This window comes from Phoca vitulina, unplaced genomic scaffold, assembly GCF_004348235.1.
Source record: "Phoca vitulina isolate PV1807 unplaced genomic scaffold, GSC_HSeal_1.0 scaffold4, whole genome shotgun sequence".
Lineage (NCBI taxonomy): Eukaryota > Metazoa > Chordata > Mammalia > Carnivora > Phocidae > Phoca > Phoca vitulina.
Window position 1 is genome coordinate 61107809 of NW_022589707.1, and position 25543 is coordinate 61133351.

At 41.6% G+C, this 25543-nt stretch overlaps 1 protein-coding gene across 1 annotated transcript in view; it reads left to right on the plus strand.

The window, feature by feature from the left end:
• Nucleotides 1-4329: 4329 nt before the first annotated feature.
• Nucleotides 4330-25543, plus strand: part of PON1 (paraoxonase 1) — a 32112-nt gene continuing 10898 nt past the window's right edge. Inside the window, exons 1-7 of the mRNA XM_032401249.1 lie at nt 4330-4403; nt 11916-11986; nt 13721-13776; nt 14965-15133; nt 19208-19334; nt 22619-22819; nt 24122-24203. Coding sequence (XP_032257140.1) covers nt 4330-4403; nt 11916-11986; nt 13721-13776; nt 14965-15133; nt 19208-19334; nt 22619-22819; nt 24122-24203 — 780 coding nt within the window. The remainder of the gene's footprint in view (nt 4404-11915; nt 11987-13720; nt 13777-14964; nt 15134-19207; nt 19335-22618; nt 22820-24121; nt 24204-25543) is intronic.

Genomic DNA, 25543 nt, shown 5'->3' on the forward strand with positions numbered 1-25543 from the left:
TTAGTTGAGTCCCTTCAAAAAGAGTTAAGAATGAGTGCTCTAAGTTCTCACATGGTAGAACAAATTAGAAAGGATATTCATATATTGTCTAACTCATTCAATAAATAAATTAGTAAGTTAATAAATTAATTGGGTCAGAGGAGGAGGGCATGGCATCTCTTGTTTACTCCCCAACTCACCCTCCAGTCCCTGCTCCTCCCGCTTCCTTTATGCCCCATTCCACGCCATTTGTTTATTCTTCCATTCCTTCTCCAAAGTTTTGAGCAGCTACTGTGCCAGAAACTGTTCTAGGAGTTGAAGAGAAGGTAGATGACAGATTAGTCACTGTCTGTGCCCTCTTCACGTTTACATGCTAGTGAGGGAAGGCAGGCTGCCTATAAGAAAACAAAAAGATAAACAAGATGGTTCCATAAGGTGAAGGGTGATGTGAAGGCAGGGATGATGGAGTCTTTAACAGTCTGTATAGCACATTCTCAGTCACTATTGACTGGGGCACTGTGTGGGAGAAGACTCCTGGAAACCCTGTCATGGCAGGGTTAACCCTTTAGTTGCTGGATCATGACAAAGTATGTATGTGTATGGACGTGGGGAGGGGGGAGAGTTCTAGGGGAAGGGGAACGCTCAGTGTTGTGGAGGACTTCTTGGGGAGTCTGAAGAAGTATTTACCAACCAGAACAGAGATATGTCACTATTCTAACAATCAGTAACTCTGTACTGGTGCCAACAATTTCATATTAGTTGTGGGGTCAGGTGACTGATGGTGGGCAGAAGATGCGAAGGGAGGCTATTATAGACAGATAGTAACATTGAAAATGGCCTCTCAGCGAAGACCTGAATGACAGAAAAGAAAAACTCAAGGAGCAGTCAGGGAGCAGGTAATGATGTGGAGAGCAATTACCTGCTCCCTGACTGCTCCTTGAGTCCTCAACTTATGAGGACTTTTGGAACTTATGTCAGCGGCCCCCTCATTTCTCAGGCCTTCAGACTAGACTGAATTATACCACTGGTTTTCCTGGCTCTCCAGCTTCCACATAGCATATCGTGGCATACCTCAGCCTTCATAATTATGTAGGCCAATTCCCACAGTAAATCTCCTCCTGTATATCTATCTATCTATCTATCTATCTATCTATCTATCTATCTATCATCTATCATCTATCATCTATCTATCTATCATCTATACTATTGGTTCTGGAGAACCCTGGCTAATACAGCTGTACGCTCATCTGAAGGCTCATCCCAAGGGTGAGCAAACTTATGTCAGCGGCATACCTCAGTCTGAAGGTCCAAGAGCCAGAAGCTTTGATATCCAAGGGCAGAAGAAGATGGATGTCCCAGCTCAAATAAAGAAAGAGAGAATTTGTCCTTCCTCCACCTTTTTGTTCTATTTGGGCCCTCAATGTGCCCATGCACATTAATGAAGATTGATGAATGATGAATGATGAATTGATGAATGATGAATGATGAATGATTAATGAAGATTGATCTTTTTTACTCAGTTTATTGATTCAAATGTTAATCTCTTCCAGAAACACTCTCCCAGACACACCCAGAAATAATTTACCAGCTTTCTGGGCATCACTTAGTCCAGTCAGGTTAACACATAAAATTAACCATCACAACAACTCTGGCTGACAGCTCAGCTGCCAATTCATGAAAGACCTTGAGCCAGAGATATCCAGTTATGCCACACCTAGGTCACTGACCCCCAGAAATTATGAGATAATGAATGTGTGTTGTTTTTAACTGCTAGATTTTGACACAATTTGTTGTGAAGCAATAGATAATACAGAAGGAAGGCCTATGGGATTGACTAATATATTTGGTGCAAGGAGGTATTAGAGAAAGGGATGGGTGAATGAGGATGCCTAGGTTTTGGGTTTGAGCAACTGGAGGGTAGAGATGCCATTTATTGAAGTGTGGAGAGATTGGAGGACATAACATGTTGGGGTGGGGAATCAAGAGTTCTGCTATGGACACATTTTAAGGAGACTATTAGACATCCCAGTGAGGGTATAAACCAGGCAGGCACTAGTGAGTGAGCACAAATTGAGGGCTCAGCAGCCAACCAGTCATTAATGTTTAATAAAGGACCACTCTTTGCCAGGCTCCTTTCTATGCATTGAGGTCATAGTGGGAAATAAGACAACACCCCCAAAACTCAAGGAGCTTCCATTCCATTAGGCTGCAACAGGCCACAAATATATAAGGAAATTAAAAGGATGATTTCAAAAACAGTGAGTAATGAAAGATATGGGATAATGTCAAAAGGTTGCTGGAGGTGGGGTGTGCTACTTTAGCTAGAAAGATCAAGGATGATTTATTAGAGCCCCAGTAACAAGCTTGAGTGAGGTGTGTACATTTTGGAAACACCAGCATACAGATCCTATTTAAATCCACTGGAATTGATGGGATCACCTCAAGAGAGAATGTAAAAAAAGAAGATATTTTAGAGCAAGTCCTAGGGCTTCTTCATTTAGAGGTCAGTGACAGGAGGACCCTCCAAGAAGATGAGGAAGGTAAGGAAAAATTTGGGAGAGGGTGGGAGCACAGAATCCAAAAGAGGTAAGCATTTGAAAAGGCAGTGGTGATCTGTGGTCAACGTGGTTACAAGTTGAATATGGTTACAGCAGAGAAGTAACCACCAGATTTGATAACATGGATATTCTGGGTAGTTTAAAAAGAGTAAATTCTACAGTTGAGTCAAAGGAACACTAGTTATATTAGAATGGATTAAGTAGAGAATGGGAGATTGGAGATATTCTCTGAAGTTAGTTACAGAATCAAACAATCATTTGCTTATGCTCATAAACAATGAGCAAGGAATTGGGGCAGGGCTCAGTAGGTAGATTCTTCTGCTCCACATGGTGTCAACTGGAGTGACTCAATGGTATTCAGTTGGTGGCTGGACTAGTCTGGAGTGTCCAAGAAGGCTTCATTCCGGGTCTGCTGCCTTGGTGTGGATGGCTAGAGGGCTGGCCACTTTTCCTCTCCATGTGTTCAGAACCTTTCCTGTGAACACTCCAATGGTGTGATGAGATTTATGATGCAGAAGCTCAAGTTTTAAGAGCAAGTGTTCCAAGTGACAAGAGGTGGAAGCTGTTCGTCTCTAAGCCTGTGCCTGCAAACTGGAATAGCACCACTGAATTTTATGAATTAAGCCATTCACAGAGTCAGCACCCAATTGAGGGCAAGGTCCCATGTCCACTCCTCAACAGGAGATGTATCAAAGAATTTGCAGCCATCATTCATCTGTTACAAGAGGTGATAAAATGGAAGCAGCAACTGTTGGCAAATATTTCAGAGGTTTTTAAAAGCGAGAGAGATAGAGAGAGCAGAGAAAGAGGGAAGAGTTAGAATGTGGGGTCAAAGAGCATTTTCCCCAGAAATCTATGAGTCACACTAACGCATGTTGGTATCTGATCACATTATTCCAGAGAAGAGGACTAGATGGATGTTGCAGGAGAGGGAAGTTGCACCTGAGTCCAAAATCCTTGAGAAGGAAAGAAAGAAAGGGAATGGCTGGTCTTTAGTGAAGTAGGGAACACTTTCTTCATGGAAACAAGAGAGAAAGGAGACATGGGTGTACAGAGGCACCTCCTTTCCGGCTTTGCTCCAGTATCCCCTTAACAGTGAGGCCTTTCCCAATTCCCATTCTTTAAATGGCACCTCAGTACTCCTTATCTTTTTTCCCTGTTTTATCCTTTTCCATAGAATATGTGCATATCCATAATGCATACATGCATCCCCCACAGCACTATATAAGCAGTAGTGATGTATTTTATGGATTTCTAGAGCACAGCAGGTACTCAATAAGTGGCCAGTGAGTGCTCGGAATGAATGAATGTTGCAGTGATGTACAAGTGTTGCTCAGACATTGAGATGCCTGAAATCCAGATGTTTGAAGGTGACACACAGTGGTAGCCTGGTGAGAATGAAGTTAGATCCTAGGGGTTCTAATCACAGCCCTTTCTCCTTTCCATGCCTTTTCTGGCTGAGTCACGGTGATCCCATTACTGAACCCCTCTGAGCCACAGGGATTAGGACCTTGTTGGCACAAAGTGAGCGCTCATCAAAGCCTGGCTCTCTTTTCCTACAGCTCTCCATTTCCACCAACCGGCATGCTCTCCACCTCTTGCAGGGTCTGGGCAGCTGTTCCCTATCTCCTCTCTTCAAGGTCTCCAGGGAGCACGCAGCTCCTGGCCTCTGGTGCTGATCCCAAGCCAGTGCCCTCCGTGCTGCGGAGAGGGGAGGGGCGGGGCTCAGGCTGCAGGCGGGCCAGTCTCCCGCAGTCTGTGTATCAGCCCAGTCTCTGTTCCTGTCTGAACCATGGCAAAGCTGATGATGCTCACCCTCTTGGGGCTGGGACTGGCACTCTTCAGGGATCACCGGGCTTCTTATCAGTAAGTTGGGTTGTGGTGAGGGCTGCAGCCCCGGTCCTTGCCACCCCGCCCACCCCAGGAGCTCCCCTGAAAGTGGGGTGTAGTTTTAAACTGAAAGTCCCCAGGTAAGTTGTAGATGCGCATCCTGCAGGTTGAAAACATGTCCTTGTTCACAGCCTGAGAGATGGAGGAAGGGGACCCATCACACTGGTGTGATGGCCAAGTTGTTGGCATACACAGATTGATTTTTCATGAGGATCCGTGTGCCTTGGCTACAGAATCACCTCTCATTCTCGCTTCAAGATAGAGCACCAGACCTGGGATCTCCCCTGATAATTGGGTCAGTTAGGGAAGGAGCCGCCCCGTAATGGCCATAAATCTTTCCCAACTTGGGGATTCTCAATTTGAGGCCACACGGAGACACAAAACACATGCGGAACAGAGCAGGTGGGAGCAAACACACTCTGTGAGGGCCTGCCCCCACCTCTTACTCGCTCCAGTTGGGCAGTGGTGGAAGGTAGTTGTGGGGGGGAGGATAGAACCCTGGCGCAGGCATTTGATGTCCTGGGTTCTCGCTCTGTCCCTTCCATTATGGGATCTTGGGCAAATCACTTTACATCTCTAACATTCTCGGCTTCAATAAGCCTGAACCAATAAGACACACTCATCCTGCCTGGGACATAGTAACTATTGAATACATGTTAGTGCTCTGCTTCCCTTAAAGTACTTATAAACCCTTAGCTACTGTAAAAGGGGGGTGGGTGGGCTAGTTTTTAAGAATGTTTCAGTAGTTTCATGGTAACTTTACAGGGGTTCAAAGTCTAGAGACCATCCTAATTCCTAAGGTTTAGTCAATATCTTGTTATTTACTTTGAAGTAAAACATTACTAAAAACCAAATTGAACATTTTAGCCTTTTAAAAAACTTTCATGACCCTAAGCTTTCTTTCAGAATAATTTTTTTTACAAACTATTGGGTTTTTTTCTTCTAATTGTTGATTATTTTTGTAATCACAAACTATTAGAGAAAAGTAACAGTGATTTGGGGTTCAAATCATGTAAAAATTACGGTTTGTGGATTTTCATTAAACAGTACTATTTGATGCTAAAGGAGAATCTCTCTATTGTATTTATTATATTTAATACATATATATTATACATATTAATACATATATACATATATTATACATATATATGTATATTTCCCCCCAGCATATGTGTGGGTCATGGTATTATCCTGGGATGAAAATTAGTGAGATATAAATATCTAACACCCCTTGTGGGCTTTATCCTTTCAATTTTGCATCTGTACCTGGGTTTCTTCTGTCCCCACTTTTCCAGAGGCCCCACACCAAGATGTCTTCCGAAGGATTACAGATCTGCCAGGAAGGAGTGAGGGTCTGTCTTTCTGGTTTACCTTCCTTAATTTACTCTAAGAATGGAGACTGTAGGCATTTTGTGTATGTTTTTGTGTAAAAGCATAGCTTTACTACCCCAACCCTGAAAAGTTTCTCTCTCAACATGTGGTCTGAGCTTATGTGATTCGACTTTAATATTTCCCCAAATTTGTTCCTTAGACCATGAGCCACAAGACTTGCTCCTCAAAAACAAAACAAAAAAGCAAAAACAAAAAGCACATTCCTTGGACATATAAATTTGGGAAGTGTTATCTATTGTAGCCTTTTCCTAGAGATTGGCAGGCACTCTGGCATATTGAAAGCTTTGAAAAATCCTTCAGCTACAAATAAACAGAAACAAAAACAAAACGATTTTGCTTTAAGTCATCATTTCACAGACTTACTTGCCCACACCTCCATTCCCCTCTCTTGGTACCATCTATAATCTCCCTGTCAGACTCTCTGGGATACAGTTTGAAAAGGACTGTTCGATAGCATTGACTTGCACCAAGACAAATTTCAACATGAAAAAGTTGGGACCTGTCCTTGGGCAGCAAGGGGAACTTGGCCTTCGTTTCTGGGCCTCTCCTCTGATTCTGATTTTTCTGAAAGGACAAAAGTACGCTATGATGATAGCCCAATGTAACACCAGTCCCTGCGAGTCCCTTTGTTGGCCTTGCCTGCGGTTTCCCATTGTGGATAGCATGTCTGCAGGAGACACTGTGCTGTGGGGCTGCCTCAGTGGGAAGACCTGGAGTCTCATTTGGAATTCAGAATTTACTGCTTTATTTTCAGCACCTGGATCCAGTGAGGGGGGATGGAACCTTAGTCCTTAAACTTCTACCTGTATGGCTAAGATTAACAACACAGGAAACAACAGGTGTTGGCCAGGATGCAGAGAAAGAGGAACCCACTTACACTGTTGGTGGGAATGCAAGCTGGTGGGGCCACTCTGGAAGACAGTATGGAGGTTCCTCAAAAAGTTAAAAATAGAACTACCCTAGGACCCAGCAATTGCACTATTACATATTTACCCAAAGGATACAAAAATACAGATTTGAAGGGATACATGCACCCCTGATGTTTATAGCAGCATTATCAACAATAGCCAAAACAATGGAGAGAGCCCAAATGTCCATTAACAGATGAATGGATAAAGAAGATGTGGAATATATATACAATGGAATATTACGCAGCCATCAGAAAGAATGAACTCTTGCTGTTTGCAACAATGTGGATGGAGTTAGAATGTATTATGCTAAGTGAAATAAGTCAGCCAGAGAAAGACAAATACCATATGATTTCACTCATATGTGGAATTTAAGAAAAAAAAAAAAAAGCAGATGAACATATGGGAAGGGACGGGGCGAAGGAGAGAGGGAAACAAACTAAAGAGACTCTTAAGGATAGAGAACAAACTGAGGGTTGCTGGAGGGAGGTGGGTGGGGTGTTGGGCTAAATGGGTGATGGGTATTAAGGAGGGCACATGTTGTGATGAGCACTGGGTATTGTATGTAAGTGATGAATCACTAAATTCTACTTCAGAAACCAAAATTGTTAACTAAGTAAAATTTAAATTTAAAAAATCTTATTTAAAAATGAAAGAAAAAAAAACTTCTACCTTTAATCAGACATTTGAGAAGGCAAGAGGAAAGCAGGAGTGAGATGAACCTCTGGTTTTAGAATGGAAAGGGGATCTAGAAGAACCTGGGGAATAGGAACGATGCAGGGCCAAGAGGATGGTGGTTAGGGAGATGGAGGATGGGAGCAGCCCAGACAGGAGCAGGAAGGGAAATTGCACTCCCTGTTTGAAAGGCCCTGAAGCCTCAGTCCTCAAAGGGGCTGTGGACCAGATGCATGAGCATCAGCTGGGAGCTCAATCTCGTTGCACAATCTCGGGCCTCACCCCACACTACAGAATCCAAATCAGCACCATTTAACAAGTTCCCCCAAGGGATCTGTATGCACTTCTTTAAAGGACATTCAAATCCTATATCACCCATGTTAGAACCAGATCAAGAGATTCTGGAGGATGGGTAAATTAACATTTGTTACCATTTAGAGGTAAGGCCCTTGAGTCCCAGAGAAGATCATGAATCTGCCCAAGGAAGAGAAGGGAAGAGAATATGTCCTGACACCTGCATCAGGAGCAACCCAACCCCCCACAGTGGATACAACCTGTGTTCTTCAGAGATCCAGTAGACAGGAGTGGGGAGGTTCACGTGAGATTACATAGGTCTGGGGCTGGTGGGAACTTGTGAAAGGATTTAAAAGGTGTCTTGAGGGGGTTCCCTAATGCTTTCGAGGTGATAACAGCACCGAGGAAGGGACCGAGAGAGCTCCCCTGGGTCAGTAGTCTCCCCTGCCCAGCTCTGTAGTCAGCTGTTGTGACCTTGTAGGGTGTGGGTGCGCAAATCCAAGGAATGCCTTGGACTAGGCTATAAACAGCGCCCTAGCGGTGTGGAATGTTGCAGCCCTGCATCTCTATGGCAACTTGCCCATTCCTGAGTTGCTGCTTGTGACGTGTGAGACCACTGTTTCCCTGCATTAGAAGGAGACTGCAAAGCTAATGTGAGCATTTCTGCCACCCCACGCCCGCTCCACATTCCACACCACGGTGGGAAGAGGGCAGTGGTGGATTCCAGCAGAACTGGGCTGGGTGCCATTTCTGCAACTTCCAAGTCACTTTACCATGCTAAGCCTGTCTCTCCACCTAAAACTTATAGGATGATAGTACATATCATAGTAGGATAAATATAAAATCTGGCACATGAAATGTACTCTGTAAATGTTAGCTTTATTTTTTGCCATATGCTATTGCAAAAATCCACCTACAGATGATCCACCTAATGAGTGATATTTGAATATATATTAGGATAATGTCTCATGTGACTGACCCTAGGCTAAGGATGAATAAATAACTCTCCAGCCTTCTCTATCAATACAACTGACACCACTTTCTCCATCTGATGCACCAGCCTAGTAATTCCACAAAACAACTCGGCAGACATCTACGGACGACCTTCTCTCTGCCGGTGCTGGGTCCTTGCTGGGTCACAAAGATGAATAGGATGCAGTATTCACTCATAGATTTCAGAGTTTACTATGAGCCACAAGACCAAAAACCAATAACTACAAAACAATAGGGTCAGAGACATGATAGATGTAGATGAGGAGGTTCATGCAGATAAAGGAGTTATTAATCCTATCACAGAAGACCAGGAGGAGCTACAAAAAGGCATGAGAAGGAGTCTTTCCCCCCGGGGTTAGGAGGTATGGGCGTTCTAGGCAGAGGGAGAAGTGGGAACAAAGGAAAAGAGGTGTGAAATTGATATGTAGAAAAGGGCCCCGTATCATGACACCTCATTTCAAATCCCATCTCTACCATTTGAAATAAGCAACAACAAGCAACCCACATAGCTTCTCTTTGCTTCAGTTTTCTTACCTACCAATCAGGTAAAATATTAATTGTTGCCTCAAACGTGACGAGGAAATTAATTGGGGAAGTATGCACGAGAGCCCTTAGCATAGGGCTTGGCACACAGTTGGTCCCAATGAGGAATAATGGAGGAATGAGGAGTGTATAGTGGCAGAAAGTAGACTGAGGAGGCTGAATATGGCCCCAAGGAAAGTTCCAGAGTGGATTTCTTAATGCATAAGCTAAAGATCCTCACTTTCTTTTGTGAGAAGCAAGCACATATTTGCGAAGAATAATTCACAGCAGGGATTGTGTGATTTCTGGCCAGACTTCAGAGGCCTATGAATCAGGGGCACACCGCAGACATTGAATTTTATCCCTTAGACCTGGAACATTTGAACCTAAGCAAGCCCTTGATCAGATATTTCCTGATAATTAAGATTAAGATAGAAAAATACGAGCTGGATTATAGTAACACAGGCGCGATTGTCTTCTGGTGCTTCCTCCCGTTTTAGGCAGTGTTGCCTGTACGTGTTGAGCAGAAGACCAAAGGTGAGCTTTGCCTTCTCACTTGAGTTCCAGTCCCAACTCAGCCACTTCATAAGCCTGCGGATTTGGAAAGCCCCTTAAACTTAGTCATCCATAAAATCGGGGAGATAAAACCTCAGGAAGGGGTTGGAGGATTAAATGAGGGTTTATACAGTACCTGAGCTGTAGTATTGGTGATTATTCTGCTGAGATATGACTTGTTTTGGGGCCACACATTTGAACTCAAAGCAACTGAGTGCTGATTTCATGCCTCCTTAGCTACCGTGGGCTCCCTTTGACTGTGATTATTCTACCTTTTCCAGGTCAGAGATGGTCTTGCATGAGAGAGAAGCCTGAATCAGGGTAGGGGCTGATCTGCTCTGCTTTTCTCTGCCTCCTATTATCCCATCAGGTCTGATGGGCCTTGTGACCAGGCAGTGCTCCTGTTCTTCCCATGTGGCTTTGGCTCTAAGAAAATCGAATTTGGCTATCCTTGGTATTTTTCACAAGTCTTGGCCCACTCAGTGATTTCATGTCATCGAATCTTTTCTAGAGGACCTGCAACTTCAACATCATTTGTGCTGTCCTTTGAATCCCTTGGGGCACTTTACGGATATTCACTGAGCTTTCCCTAGACCAATGTTTTCCAAAATGGAGGTTCATAAATCAAATTTAGTAGATTATGGCCAGCATTTTAAAATGAATGAAATAGAATTGAATAGAAAGGTTAAGAATGTATTACATGTATTAGGATGAGTATTCTTTTGTGAACCTGTTTTAGGGTATGTGTGTGTGTGTGTGTGTGTGTGTGTGCCATGCAAAATCCTTTTCCTAATGCATCGTCCTTTTCCTTTTTATTTCTTTATTGTGAACTTTTGTAATTATAATGTCAGATTCCCATTTTTTAAATACCTTGTAGCTTCTCAGGTCATGGGGGCAGATCCCAACTTTCCCTTGAAGTCTCCTTTGTAAATTCAAGTTCATCATTCAGGGAACCACCCTCTGTTCACAGGCCAGGCTTTCTTCAGCTATTCATTCATCTCTGGAGCTCTAGCACCCGGGCTGGTGGTTCTCCACTCTGGTTGTGCTTCAGGATAAACTGTGGTTTTTCCTGTTAACAATGATTAACAAAGCTAATTGCTAGATCCCACTCCCAGCCTGTTAGGTCAGACCCTCTCCAAAGGTGGAATTGATGGCCAGCGCCATGGCAGTAGGAACATGTTACATTTTTTCTGGATGAAAGATGGAGCACCCCAAATTCCTATCATTTTATACCATCTTAAGAATTTTATCCAGAGTGTCCCCTAGCCCAACCTCTTCCTCTGTGAGACTAAATTATCAGTAAGGCAAGTGAAGAATTTCTCAGCCTATCTTTAGCCAAATAAGATTTCTGGGCATTCTTCAATAATCGTTGCTACTCGCTAAGACCATATTGTATCATTAGTTCTCAAAAAAATGTTGATTGTTTAAATCTCTTGGCCGTGCTGATGTTGTGGGCCAGTTCTTTTAAATGCCTCAGCAATAGTTTTGCTCTGCTCAGGCAGCCGGCTGGTACGTCCTTCCCACATCTGTCCTTTTTTCTTTTGTCCTTCGCTCAAATGTTCCCTGGGATGTTTATGCACTCAAATTTAATAAGTTGCTTTTGTGTGTGTGTGTGAAATGTCTTTTTATATGCTGGCCTTGGGTATGATTTTCTGAAGTTATAAACCCTTTAAGCACACCTGTGTTTTTCAAGTGACACACCCCAAAGCAGATGCCCAGTCCAGGCTTTGGAGCCAGACTGGGCAGATGGGTAGGAGGCCCATCTGTCAGCAGCCCTAAAACATCAATGGAGTAAATTGGAACCATGTTGCTATTTAACCCAAATTTCCACATAGGACTCCTTACGCAGCTGATGAAATAGTTCCTATTCCTGCCAAAGTGGGCAGAGCTCTGGAGAGGGCATGATGTATTTCCTTTGTGGATCAGTCCACCTCAGCTAAATAAACACTGAATGTACCCAGAGGCCCCACAGGTCTTATTCTGACCTTGTCTGGTAGAATCACTTAGACTCCAGGGACCGCTAATCCCAGGGTTGAAACTCAGGCAAAGTCCAGGTGAGGAGAACTTTATTGGCGGCTAACTTTTGCAACTTAATTGCAATTTCTGAATAGTTTTAGGTGCGTTTTATTCCTTTTTTTTCCTCCCCCAGAACACGACTTAATGCCTTCCGAGAAGTAACACCAGTCGAACTTCCTAACTGTAATTTAGTTAAAGGAATAGGTAAGTATGTAGAGAGGAGGAAGTATCTCATTGGAACTTGCAGTATTATCTTGCTATTGATTTGATTAATACACCTGTTTAGTTTTGTTCAAAAAATAGAACCATGAACCAGGAGAGAATGATTAAGTCAGTAGTTAATTATAAATACCAACGTACTTGACTTTTGACTTCACCAACATATGGCCAAGGTATTGACGGTTTTTCATAGTTTGTTTTTGTTTGGTCAGTTTAGCAAAAACAGTAAGTGGGAACAATGTTTGATTTTATGGTAATACAACTTGAGGAGATTCCAGGGGAGGGACAGGGGAAGGAGAAAAAGCAGTGAGTAAAGGGACAAAATTTAAAAAGCCCTCACACACCTTGGCAGTTACCACAAGACTTCTCCTCATGCATCTTTCTTTTAAATATGGGGGAAGAATATTTTTTCCCAGAAGTTCTCAGCAGATTTCCCCTCAGATCTCATTAGTCAGAGATAGACAACAGGCTGGGGCCCTAGCTGCAAAGGAAGCTGGGAAAGTAATTATGGGGCTCCCATTGGGGAAGGCAGGCCCTGTCAGCAAAGATAAAAGGCTAGGGGAATAGCAGCTTGTAGGCAACCAACAGGGAGTGTCATAGGACTCAAGTCCCCATCTGGTTTCAACCAACCAATTTTGTTATTTGAGGACAACTTGTTTGAGATCCATGCTTTGGATGTTATGTTTTGTTTTGCTAAGTTTAGAATTATTTATCTCGGTTGACTAAGGAAGGAAAGGCTAGACCATGTGACTTATTCAGTCAGCATCAAAAAGGTTGGCCAGATATCTTACAGTGCAATCTTTCTCTAGAAAACAAATATGATATTGATATTAGATATCACTGGATATTTGAAAAACAAACATCTCCACTAAGAGTATCAATACAAAATCAAAAGTCTCATTTGTCTCTAGGTTGATAGAGATTTTAAAAATGTACATGGAAAGTATAATTAGCTTGGCGATATTTTACTGATGCTTATAATTAATAGTGGATGCGTATTTTGCATATGAAATGTATCCCCATTTTTTTTAAATTTTTTTATTGTTATGTTAATCCCCATACATTACATCATTAGTTTTAGATATAGTGTTCCATGATTCATTGTTTGTGCATAACACCCAGTGCTCCATTCAGAACGTGCCCTCCTCAATACCCATCACCAGGCTAACCCATCCTCCCACCCCCCTCCCCTCTAGAACCCTCAGTTTGTTTTTCAGAGTCCATCGTCTCTCATGGTTCTTCTGAAATGTATCCCCATTTTAACTGAAGCATTTGGAATCTGCCTATATTTCCAATATGGCTCTCAAAAGAATTTATTGGATTTGGAATTAAGTATTAATATATGTTGGTAGTTTCCACTGTGTCTTTAACACAACAGCGAGCTGTTTTCAAATAATTGTACCTTTTATAAATTTTGTGAATTTCCATGAACTTTATGTAGATTTCAGAGTCTGAGGAAAAAGTTCTAGTCCATTAATTTAAAAAATACATATTAAGTGTAAGTTTTAATTACACTTAATTATATCAGTGTCTTCTAATTTTTATAGAATCCTATTAGTCAATTTGAAGAAGTAAATGAAAGAGTTAATTATTCTGAATCTATCAAATAAGAGCTAAATATGTAGCCCCATTTTCCAGTGAAGAGCGATAAAGAAAAGGATCACTAGCTCCCTGCAATCGTCTACAACACTCTGTACTGACTATTCTCTTTTCTGGCAGAAACTGGCTCTGAAGACTTGGAGATACTCCCTAACGGACTGGCTTTCATTAGCTCTGTAAGTGGTTTCTTTCTTTACAGTGCTCTACACCATGTTCTAGATCCAGCAGCTTAAGTCTTTTGTTTAAGCTTGCTATTTACCAATGCCCACCTTCAAATAAAATATGCAGTCATATGGTTCAAAAAACTAACAGTATATACATTTTACACCAGTGTTAAAATTATGGCTGTATGCCTTCTAGGCATATTTGTACTCCTGTGTGTACGCTGAACTCGAATATTACCCTATCTTCCATTGTAGCAATTTCTGAGTCCAATGAGTTCAAGAATGGCTTTCCATCGATGGTCTATCCCTTGAGGCACTTCAGTGGTATAGTCAAGTATTTACTGAATTGGGTGTATGTTTCTATATATCCCTCCCCATGTCATTTAGATTTTACCTTTTTCTTTCACACTTTTCAAAATAAGCCCTTTAATCTAAAATTATTGATAGGCCATTCCACAATGTCCACACTTTGAAGAGTGAAGCCACCATGTTTGTTGAACCTCTTCTACATACAAACCACGGTGGTGGTGACATAGCTCAGAAACCACAGAAGGCAACACCCATTGCTGGCTGTTGTAGTTTATTTAGTCCAGTTTTCTCCTATGAAGATGGAAGACTAGTCATCTTCTCCAGCAGTGTCTTGCAAACCCCTTTTCTAAAGCAACAGAATAACATATTCCAAGCAAAATCTTATATGGGACCCCAGCATCTAAAACAAAAAACAGCTGTGTTGTTCTAATTGAAGGCTAAGAAAGAAGTTGTCTCTGGGCTCACTAGACTTCCCCTAAAACTCTGTCCCTCAGATGCTTCCAAGGAACCTGCCAGGAGACATTTTAAAAACCATAACCAATGTTCTCTCCATATTCTTTGCTTATATGATTGAAGCCCATTAGCAATTGCCCAGTTGGTCTACTTTTCCATTTTTGATCTTTCTCATGAGTTGGGAGCTGTGGTATGGGACACATATGGCTTTGCTGCTGGTGATGGAAGGGTCCGAGCCAGTGTGTTGTGTGGGGTGGAGTGGTGGAACACGTGGCTTCCAGAACCCCCATGGGCCTATCGCACAAGCCAACCAAGAGGCTTCCCATGTGGCCCTGTGACGTGAAGCAGACAGTATGACCCCATGTGCTATCTACCACCTCGATCAGCTTTTGAAGTATTTGTAATGTGCCTATTTTTTTCTTCTTCATGTTTTGTAAGGGATTAAAATATCCTGGAATAAAGAGCTTTGCACCTGATAAGCCTGGCAAAATTCTTCTGATGGACCTGAATGAAGAAGATCCAAAAGTGTTAGAACTGAGGGTCACTGGAAGTAACTTCGATCAGTCTTCATTTAACCCTCATGGGATTAGCACATTCACAGATGAAGGTAACGCTATTTAATGCTTATTAAAAACAAAGCCAAAATTTAAAAAATGTTAAAGAATGAATATTTCCTCTCATTCAACTACAGTATAATCATGATTAATGTTACTCTTCTGTTAAATGTATCCCATATGTTAATGAAATATAATATTATAACCACTCTGATGCTTGAGAATGCTAAAATACTTAAGGTTTGTAAAGCACTTATTTTTAAAAATACCAGCATTCACATTATCTCTATAATTACGGTAACAATAATATTTAGCTCTGATCATTATGGGTTTTCCATTTCAAATAATTGTCCAGATCCGGGAATTTACAGGGATAGATTTTTCTAACAGAAGGCATCAGCAACGTATAGATCCACTGACAGAAAGTCACCATGGTCAGTTTTCTCTCAGCCCTGTCACTTTCCGTGCCCTTCTGTCCACTGGTTCCTCTGTTTTGTCTTCAAACTACTTCTCCACATTTCAAAGCTATCAACATATTGCCCCCATCCCTCATGTCATCCTTCCATTTCTTCCTTTCTAGATGCAGCCTTTTGCTGGGTCTCTACGTGAATCTTCAACCCCGGCTGTGCACAGAAACCCCTATGGGATTTGACATCAACTGCATTTGTTTTCCTTTTACATTTTGACCCCCTATTTCTCCTGCCCTCCACTCCCCACCTCTGGCAACCATCTATGAGCTTTGTATTTCACTTTTAGGTTTTAATTCTACATATAAAAGAAATCACTTGCTTTAGTTCCCTCCCCCCGACTTATTTCACTTAGCATAGTGCCCTTAAGGTCCATCCATATTGTCACAAATGGCAGGATTTTTGTTCTTTTTTTTATGGCTGAATAATATTCCTCTGTGTGTGTGTGTGTGTGTGTGTGTGTGTGTGTGTGTTTATTCACCCATCGATGGGCACTTAGGTTGTTTCCATGTCTTGATTCCTGTAAGTAATGCTGCAATGAACATAGGGAAGCATATAGTTTTCAAATTAGTGTTTTCATTTTCTTTAGATCAATACCCAGAATGGAATTCCTGCGTTGTATGGTAGTTCTATTTTTAATTTTTAGAGAAAACTCCACAGTGTTTTCCACAGTGGCTGCACCAGTTTGCATTCCCAACAACAGTGCATGAGGGCTCCTTTTTCTCCACATCCTTGCTAACACTTTTATTTCTGGTCTTTTTGATAATAGCCATTCTAACGGGTGTGAGATGGTATCTCACTATGGTTTTGATTTGCATTTCCCTGATTAATGATGTTGAGCATCTTTTCTTGTACTTGTTGGCTGTCTATGTCTTCTTTGGAAAAATATCTTTTTCAGATCTTCTGCTTATTTTTATTTTTTTAAAGATTTATTTATTTATTTGAGAGAGAGATTGAATGTGAGTGGGGTAAGGGGCAGAGGGAGAGAGAAAATCCTTCAAGCAGACTCTCGCTGAGCACGGAGCCAGACACAGGGCTCGATTCCTGGACCCCGAGATCATGACCTGAGCCGAAATCAGGAGTCAGACACTTAACAGACTGAGCCACCCGGGCCCACCTCTTCTGCCCATTCTAAAATCAGATTATTTATTTGTTTTTGCTATTGAGTTAAATGAATTCTCAAAATGGATTAAAGACTTGAATAGAAGACCTGAAACCATAAAACTCCTAGAAGAAAACATAGGCAGTAAGTTCTTTGACGTAGATCTTGAAGATGATTCTTTTAAATCTGACACCAAAAGCAAAAGCAACAAAAGCAAAAACAAACAAGTAGAACTAAATCAAACTAAAAAGCTTCTGTACAGCAAAGGAAATCATCAACAAAATGAAAAGCCAACCTACTGAATGGAAAGGAATATTTGCACATCATGTATCTGATAAGGGGCTAATATCCAAAATATATAAAGAATTCATTTAACTCAATTGCTCCCTCCCTCCCTCCGTTCTTTCTGGCCTTCTTTCCTTTCTTCCTTCCTCCACTTCATTAATGCTGTTGATCACTTTCTCCAAGTAAATTTCTCCTCCCTGATATTCCAATATACTTATTTAGCTTAGTTCTGATCCTACTGCAGGTTTTTCCCCCTGTTCATTGTTTTGTCACTCATTTCAAATTCTCTGAACATTCCCCAAAAGACTGATTTTTTTGCCTCCTCTTTATTTGCTCTAGTTCAAAAAGTTCAACCAAGTCACACCCATTAACTGTGCCTGCTTTCTGGGAGAATTCCATTAATGGGGTATTCTTTATTTTTAATCAGCTCTTCAGTTCCATTCCTTCAAGCTTACCAGATTATTCTATTTGAGTTCCTCTCTTAGAGCTGCTTTAAACTCAACATGTTGAAAACTGATTTTCCATCCTTTTATCTTTCCTTCTTTACCTTTCTACCCCGTATGACATCTCTTCTTTTATATGTACATATATAGTCCCCTTTCAGTGACCTCTCCACCCATTTATCAACATTGTATTTTATTTTTAAAACATCAAGTGCAAAGAAATATACTGTTGGGTATGTGTACACTTTTAAGAATAAAAGGGAGTCATATTACCCAAACCCTTCTATAAAGTGCTTTTGCGTTTAATATTACATTATGGACTCCTTTCTATGACAGTGCATTTAGAGCTCCTTTACAATGCCTGTTTAGGATTCAGATGCATGGGAGTGCAGTAATGTAGTTCTTCTGTTGATGGATATTCAGTCTGTTTCTGCCTTTACGTTCATTGTGAACAATGCTAAAATAAACATTCCTGTATATATATCTTCTGTGAGTATTTCCTTAGGATAAATGCCCAGAAGTAGAATCTGCTGCACAAAACATGAATCTGGGTTTCAGTGCTCACTCATGTTTGATTTTTGACTTCCTCATTTCTCAGCCATCATCAGGGACTTTTGATACTTCCTGTCAAATGTCCTCATATCCTTTCTTGCCACTTCTTGTTAATGCCATCCTTCTGGCCCAGTCCCTTCTCCCCCCATACCTGGATTACTGCTGTACTGTAAGCTCATGTTACTCCTTGGTTCCAAAGCCCCAGTGAGTAAGCCCTGGGTCCTTACCAGGAGCCCTAACAAGACTGGCCTTGGCTACCTACCTTTATGGCTGCAGGCTTCCCACTCTTTCTTTCACTCACTCTACTCCATCCACAACCTCACTATTAAGAGATGTGGCAAGGAAGTTCCTGCCGCAGGCCCTTTGCACACTCTCTTCCCTCACCTGGGAATGCTCTTTCTCCAGATACTCACATGGTTTGGTCTCCTATATCATTTAGGTTTCTGCTTTAACATCACTTCATCAGAACTTCCCTGACTGTCATGAAGAAAACATCTCATTACTCTTCATTCTTTTATCTGGTTTTATTTTCCCTATGTAGCACTTAATACCAATGAAAATAAACACTTGTTTGTTCAACGTCCTAACCACCAGGAGCCTCCTGGTTGGCTTCTCTGTTTAAATCTCTTCATTTCAACCCACTAAACTTTGCATTGTTTTTCTTTAAACACCAATTTGGTCACATCAAAGATCCCGAAGACTTACTGCTTCTTAAGGCAAAGACTGTAATAATCTAACTTCACTTGCCAGCTCTAATCACACCTTCTTGACCACTTAAATTGGTCTCTTTTATGTCTTAAGGCTGGACTGACTCATGGAAGCTGCTTCCCTTTGATAGAATCTCTCAGGTGTTCTTTTTATGGAATTTATCATCTTACACTGTGTGAATTATACCCAAGCACACCTTCTCATGTCGGTGTTCTCCACATCTTTTACCTCTTTTATCTCAACTCTGCATCTTGCTGAGACCATTTGCAATAGAAAGCTTAACAAGCTCTTTGGAGTTTTAGTGTCAAGCGTTGCTCATTCTTAAGTTGAGGATTTTTCCCCCCTGTGGAGTTTGGAGGTGTTTAGAGACTGTCACTAGTTCTTCCTTTAGCCATTTTTTTTTTCTTTGGAGCAATCACAAGTGCTTCTCTCTACAAGGAGATGAAAATATTCCATCTGCCTGACACCCTAAGTACTAGTTGGAGGTGGGTTGAAATTGCTTTTTGGAGACAGGGCTGACAGCTGAGAGCTCAGTTAATGTTTCGATTTTTGTTTTTAATCTCTTCTCAGATAATACCGTGTACCTGCTGGTGGTGAACCATCCAAATTTTAAGTCCACAGTTGAGTTGTTTAAATTTGAAGAAGAAGAAAAATCACTTTTGCATCTGAAAACCATCAGACACAAACTTCTGCCTAAGTACTGAGATACATCGTATTTCTATTTTCCTTTAACACCAGTGGATGGTTAATCCACCTTTGGTTTCTCCTTTCAGCCAGAGTGGGAGGGGGGATAATGGCTGGTCAATTCTCCTTTCTAATCATCACAAACTCCTCCAAATGGTCTTCTGCAGATACTTTTGAAGATTCAAACCCCTGAGAGAAGACCCATTCTCTTCCTCTCTCATTTCCCAGGCTCCCTGGATGCTGACTTATGGCTCTTAGCCTCAGAATGTCCATTCAAGCTGTTATTAAGACGTAACTCTGTTCTTCTCCAAAACCAGACTTTGTATTTCAAACCCACACCAGTTTCACAGAAAAATTCCACATCATGAGCTTGCTTATTTATTCATTTATTTCTTTTTGTATTAAAAAATAGAATCTTAGATGTTTCTATGAATTAGAAACATATACCCAAGGGAGATCTGAGATCCGGTGCCTCTAAAGCTCCCCATCCTACCCCTACTGATGTTTGGGCGCATGATTTAGGGAGTAGCATATCTGTGGTTAACACTCAGTTCCAATCTTAGGCTTCTTGACAATATACACAAGGAAAAAGAAAACACCCAGGGATCCCTGATCCCCGTCAACCCAACACAAAATCAACTTCCTCACTTGCCTTAGGATTTGGTTTGTGAGGCTAGTGAGGGATTTGGGACAAAAGTCTGACAAAGTCTTCCCAAACAATCTTTATCCTCTAATCATTAAGATTGTCTAGAGTCCCAGACTTTATTTGAATGATTAACAGACAGCATTGGATTACCTCAGTATTGGTAAATCTAGATTTCTTTTAAACTGTGTGTTATTTACATGCAGGGACCTAGCAGAGTGCCTGGCACGCAGTGTTCCCAGGATCCCCTCCTCTCTTTTTTTATCTGGTGGTTTTGAAGATGAGGAAACTGAGATTGGAGAGAAACTGAGTTACTGGGTGAAGGTCAATCAACTAATTAGTAGCTGCGTAGGAACTATATGGCCCAAGTCTTCTTCTGCATCCCTAGGATGAGTACAAATTCAGAGAACAGCTTTTGGTGGAACAGGTTATTTATACATTCATTCAACAAATGTATTTTGGAAAGAGAATGAGATTACTGAATGTCTGGAGAATGTGCCACATACCAAGATACTTTAGGGAAAAGTATATAGAATAGAGAAGCTGGGCTAATAATAATTGTAATAACTGTAATAATAATTGCGATAATTGTGCATAATAATTGTGATTGTAATAATTGTGATAGTAACAATGAGCTTTAACTGTAAGTTAGGTGCTACAATAACCAATTTAAACTGATTACTTTATTATCTTTTTACAAATACCTTCTTAATTAGGTGTTATTATTATGCCATTTTGGAGTATTTAACTTGCTCCAGATAATACCATCAGTAAAATGGCATAGCTGGAATTTTAACCCTGTATCTCGAGGCTGAAGCGGCGGCTCTGAGCCACTCTGAAGTAGTGAAAGCTTACTTTATTGGTTTCACAGTTAGTCTTGAAGCCTCATATTTGTCCAGATTCCCAGGGTTAGGGTATTTTTTTCCGGACCAAGTGCAAAAATACATGTCTTTGGCAATATAGAAGCAAACTGAAAAAAAAAAAAAAATAGTGCCACAACTAACTAAAATTCTGCTCTCTCAACTGAAGGACTAGCCATGTATATTTTCTGCTTTGTATTTAATGGCTATTTATGTTGTTGTTTATAGCATTAATATTCCTATTACTAATCTATCACAATTGAAGTATGTTATTAATGATAACACAGCAGTCAGGATCGATCATCTCTTACAGCCAGGCATGGTGCCAAGGTCTTTATATTCATTCTTTCATTTTGTTTACCCTAACCTCACAAAGTCCAGAGAGGAAACTGAGGTATAGATTTTAGTGGCACGCTTGGTCCCATAGACAATAGCAAGCAACGTCAGCATGCAAATGGGGTCTACCAGATTTCAAAGTTATTACTCTGAAATATTCCTCTCCGCTTTTTTTTACGAAAAACAGGCAAATGATTTGTAAAGTATACTACTCACTTTGGAAAGCTACTTTTAAAAAAAGGGAGGGGGGAGAAAAGAGAGAGAGAAGAGGTTTATGCCTGAGGCTGTACACACGAATCCTAAATTCCTGGACCTTTTTTCTCACGTCGCAGTAGTGATCACCACTGACGGAGGGTTCAGCGAGTGGCCAGCTTCCTACAAAGCACACAACAAGCCTTGGCTTACTGTGATTTCCACTGAGACTCCACAAATTAAGATTCTGACCCTTAGTCTTATACTAATGAGCTGTAGGACTTTGGGAAAATTGTTTAACCTCTCTTTACAGATGAGAAAACTGAGACTCTGTGTGCTTATCTAACTGGCCCAGGAGCCCAGAGCTGCGTCAGAGCTGATGTGCTGGCCATTACGCCCTCAGCAACGGAGCGGAGATAATTCTCTCCCAGATAATGGCCCTGGGGAACTTCTGTCACCTCAATCAGCAGAGAATGACTCACTTATGTGTTCACTGTTGTACCTATTAAAGCAGAAAAATAGACTCATATATCTTAGATTTTCAGTAACAGAGAGAGAATCAAAATCAGAAAGAAAATACGCCGTAGCATCCCTTTCCTGAGCATTCTTGCTCGTGGACATTTTCCTCAGTTTAGAATCATGAAACTTTAAGGCCGGAAGTGACCTCCTAAGACTGAAATATAGAGCAGTCCATCTCGTCCTCCTTTTACAGATAGGGAAACTGAGGCCCTGACATGCAAAATGATTAATTTTACCTAAATGGCACAGCTAATCGTGACCGAGCTTTAACTAAAATGCAAGTCTCAAGATGGCCAGTGTTTTTTCCTCCCTCTGCCCGATGATACCCCAGACTGTTCTATGTGAGAGTGACTTCTGTATGAACATAAATGCATTTTGCCCTGATAATGATTCCTGGCCTAATTTAATGTCTACTGAATGTAGTATATCTAAACACACACACACATACACACACATGCGCACACACACACACCATAGCACTATTTTTCAGATACAATTAATAGGATTTTTATGTTACATTGTTATAGTAACCTTTTAGGGTTTTTAAGAGTAATTATTGTCTTTGAGGATCCTACAGGTGGCATTGAATATGAATTCATATGAATTCTGTGCCCTAACGGCTAGAGTGAAAGCTTCATCTGCATCTTGATTTTAGGAACAGCCATTAACGAATGCTAATCAATGCCTAATGCTGTAACGTACAAGACCTTCCCTGTATATATCCTATATGTGTGTTTGAATTTGCAGTTTGAATGATATTGTTGCTGTGGGACCTGAGCACTTTTATGCCACAAATGATCACTATTTTGTTGACCCCTACCTGAGATCCTGGGAGCTCTATTTGGGTTTAGCGTGGTCTTACGTTGTTTACTATAGTCCAAATGAAGTTCGAGTGATGACAGACGGATTTGATTTTGCTAATGGAATCAACATCTCACCTGACGGCAAGTATGTGAACTCTTTACAATGTCATGCATTTCCCCAGATTCTTATTAGACACCGTTAGAACATACTCATTTTCTAAAAACATGATATGCTCTAACATGTTATCTTGGTAAGAGGAAATTAGGAAGAATGTTAAAATATCTTAATTTCTCAGGGGATAAAATGTATCAAATCAAAATTTTCTATTTTGTGTAGGCATATTCTTTTAAATTTGGGGGTAGGGATGAATATATCAAGAAGGGGAACTGTGATAAACATTTAATATTACTCAATAGCTTTGCTTTGAGGGAAGAATTTTGAGGTCGTAATAAGATTAACAGCATGTAGTTATATATCTCAGTAGTGCTGGTTTGTGACAAGATAAAGAGCTTGCACCAAAATGTAAATCAAGACACTGCTTTCTCCATCAAGAAAGTGTTACTGTGGGGGAAAAGTCAGCTTAACTAAGCAGTGTGCTTCAAGATGTGGTTGATTTACGTTATTATTTGATGATACCCCCGAAACAAACAATTCACAGAGCAACACTGGTTGTGGGACCACACTTTGGGTAACATTAGTCCATCCACAAAAGCCATGTATCCAGTCATATATAACCTTCCTCATCTTCTATCATCACGGATTTCAGAAGTTAATAACATAACTAGAGGAAACCATGTGGACGGCTTTCAAATATTTATAGCATCTCCTGGTCTTCCAAAGTAGCAGATAATATGTAGTTATTTCTCTCTTTGTTCTGGGCTGCACTGACCACATGTCTTTACGATGAGTGGGGTGTTGCACTGCGTGCAAAATACTAAATGCACAGGGTCAGGACCAGGCTCAGGGTGAGAGGGGAGGAAGATTTCTCTCAGATCGAGGCCAAGCATCTTGTCTTCTCCCATACTTTCTCTGGCCTAAAACAAGGGCCTGATTGTCAAAGGGTTCTCCTGAAGCCTGCCCGAGAGAACTCGCTATCCTCTGACATGCAGAACCTGGGGATTGTCACTATATTGACAAGTGAAGAGAAGTAATGTCATACATTTTACTCCCAGATATTAAGAGCTGGTACTAGGGCTACGTTTCTTCCCTTCTAATCAGGGACAACTAAGTTCCTACCTTTAGAAATAACTTTTCAGAAATGAAAACGCCTTTGCACATTGTAAACTTACTGAGTTTTTTTTTCAGAATTTGGTGTGCTTTGAGAGGGGTTGCATTTTCCAGTCTCTAAGCGAAGTTCTTTCCTAGGAAGGGTTCTTACAAACTTCACCGTAACCTTCTGAGCCGTATTACTTCAAGTGCTTTGATGTAGCTCTTTCTTCTTTGAAGGTATGTCTATATATCTGAATTGCTGGCTCATAAGATTCATGTGTATGAAAAGCACGCTAATTGGACTTTAACTCCATTGAAGGTAAGATGTATTAACACTGTAAGTTTGCAGAGTGATAATTAGATTCTAATTGATTTGTGAAATTAAAAGTGAGCAAAAAAGGACTGTCTAATTGGAGTGGGTGAGAACCAATTTTTCACTTCTTTATTAAGAGTCAACAGCATCATGTATGTTTGTTGTTCACTTTTACTCAGCTGCAGAGTGGGAAGCAGCAAGCCAAATATCTCACCTATGAAACTTTGATTCTCTCTGCCCGAATGAATCCTCATTGCTCAGTCTCCCTTCCCTTCCTCCCTCCCCTTTCTCTCTCCCTTTCATTTTTCCCTCCATGTTGATGAAACAGCCAAGAAATCACCTCAACTGATATGTCATGTGACAACGCTCTCCATAATAGTTATAAATAATGTAAATCTAATATGAAGCCCAATAAAGTATAAAGGACTCCCAGTGGCCACTAAGCAGCCCTGCAGCCCAGCACTTTGCTACCTTTGTCTCCAACACCCCCTCCCGCTCAGCCTCACCCCCCTGAGCTCCCCAGGTGGGGCCCTGCCTCAGGCGGGGCCCTGGTTCCCTCGGCTCCGATGCTCTTCCTCCAGATCTCGGTGGCTCTCTCCTTCATATCCTTCCAGTTCCCACTAAAATGTCACCTCAGCGAGGCATTCCCTGGCTACCTAATCTAGGCTTGCAGCTCTGTTTGCCTCGCTACACACACCCTAATAGTTTGCAAGCTCAGGGGCGTCCTGGCCCAATCCAAACCACCCTCTTCCCCTGCCTCCACACAGAGGGCAAGGAGAGACCGAGAAAGAGGCAGGCCCCTCCAGATCGGTAGGTGGCAGGTTTAATAAACAAAGGCACTTATTTACTTGGCTTGTCTTGGGCAGCTGCAACATGAGTAGCTCTCCAACCTGCCCACCGGAATCTTAAAAGTTTATATAGAGGCCTTAATGCGGGCTCAGTCCCATACACCCCCCCAGATGGGCTCGACAACACTACTCTGTCAAGGCTGTGTCCCTGGAATGGCTCCCACTGTGCCAACAGCGGGCAGAATGCACATTTCAAGGACAGGGAAGGGACGGGGAGCCTTCAGTTGTCCAGGTCCAGCTTGAGGTTCAGCCAGGGGTCGTGGCCTCTCAATGACTTCCTCCAACACTCTATCCCTTGCGACAGCTCTTACAATCTCATATACCCCCCTCTTCTGCAACGTGCCCTGAGCAGTCAGCGAGGGGCTCCCTAGCTTGGAGGCAGCGTGTTTAGTGGCTCTCTGGCTACCCTGGGGGCAGATACCACAGCGAGAGTACAGGCACATGCAAGGGAGAATGCAGATCACAACAATGATTCCCCAAACCAATGACAATGTTTTC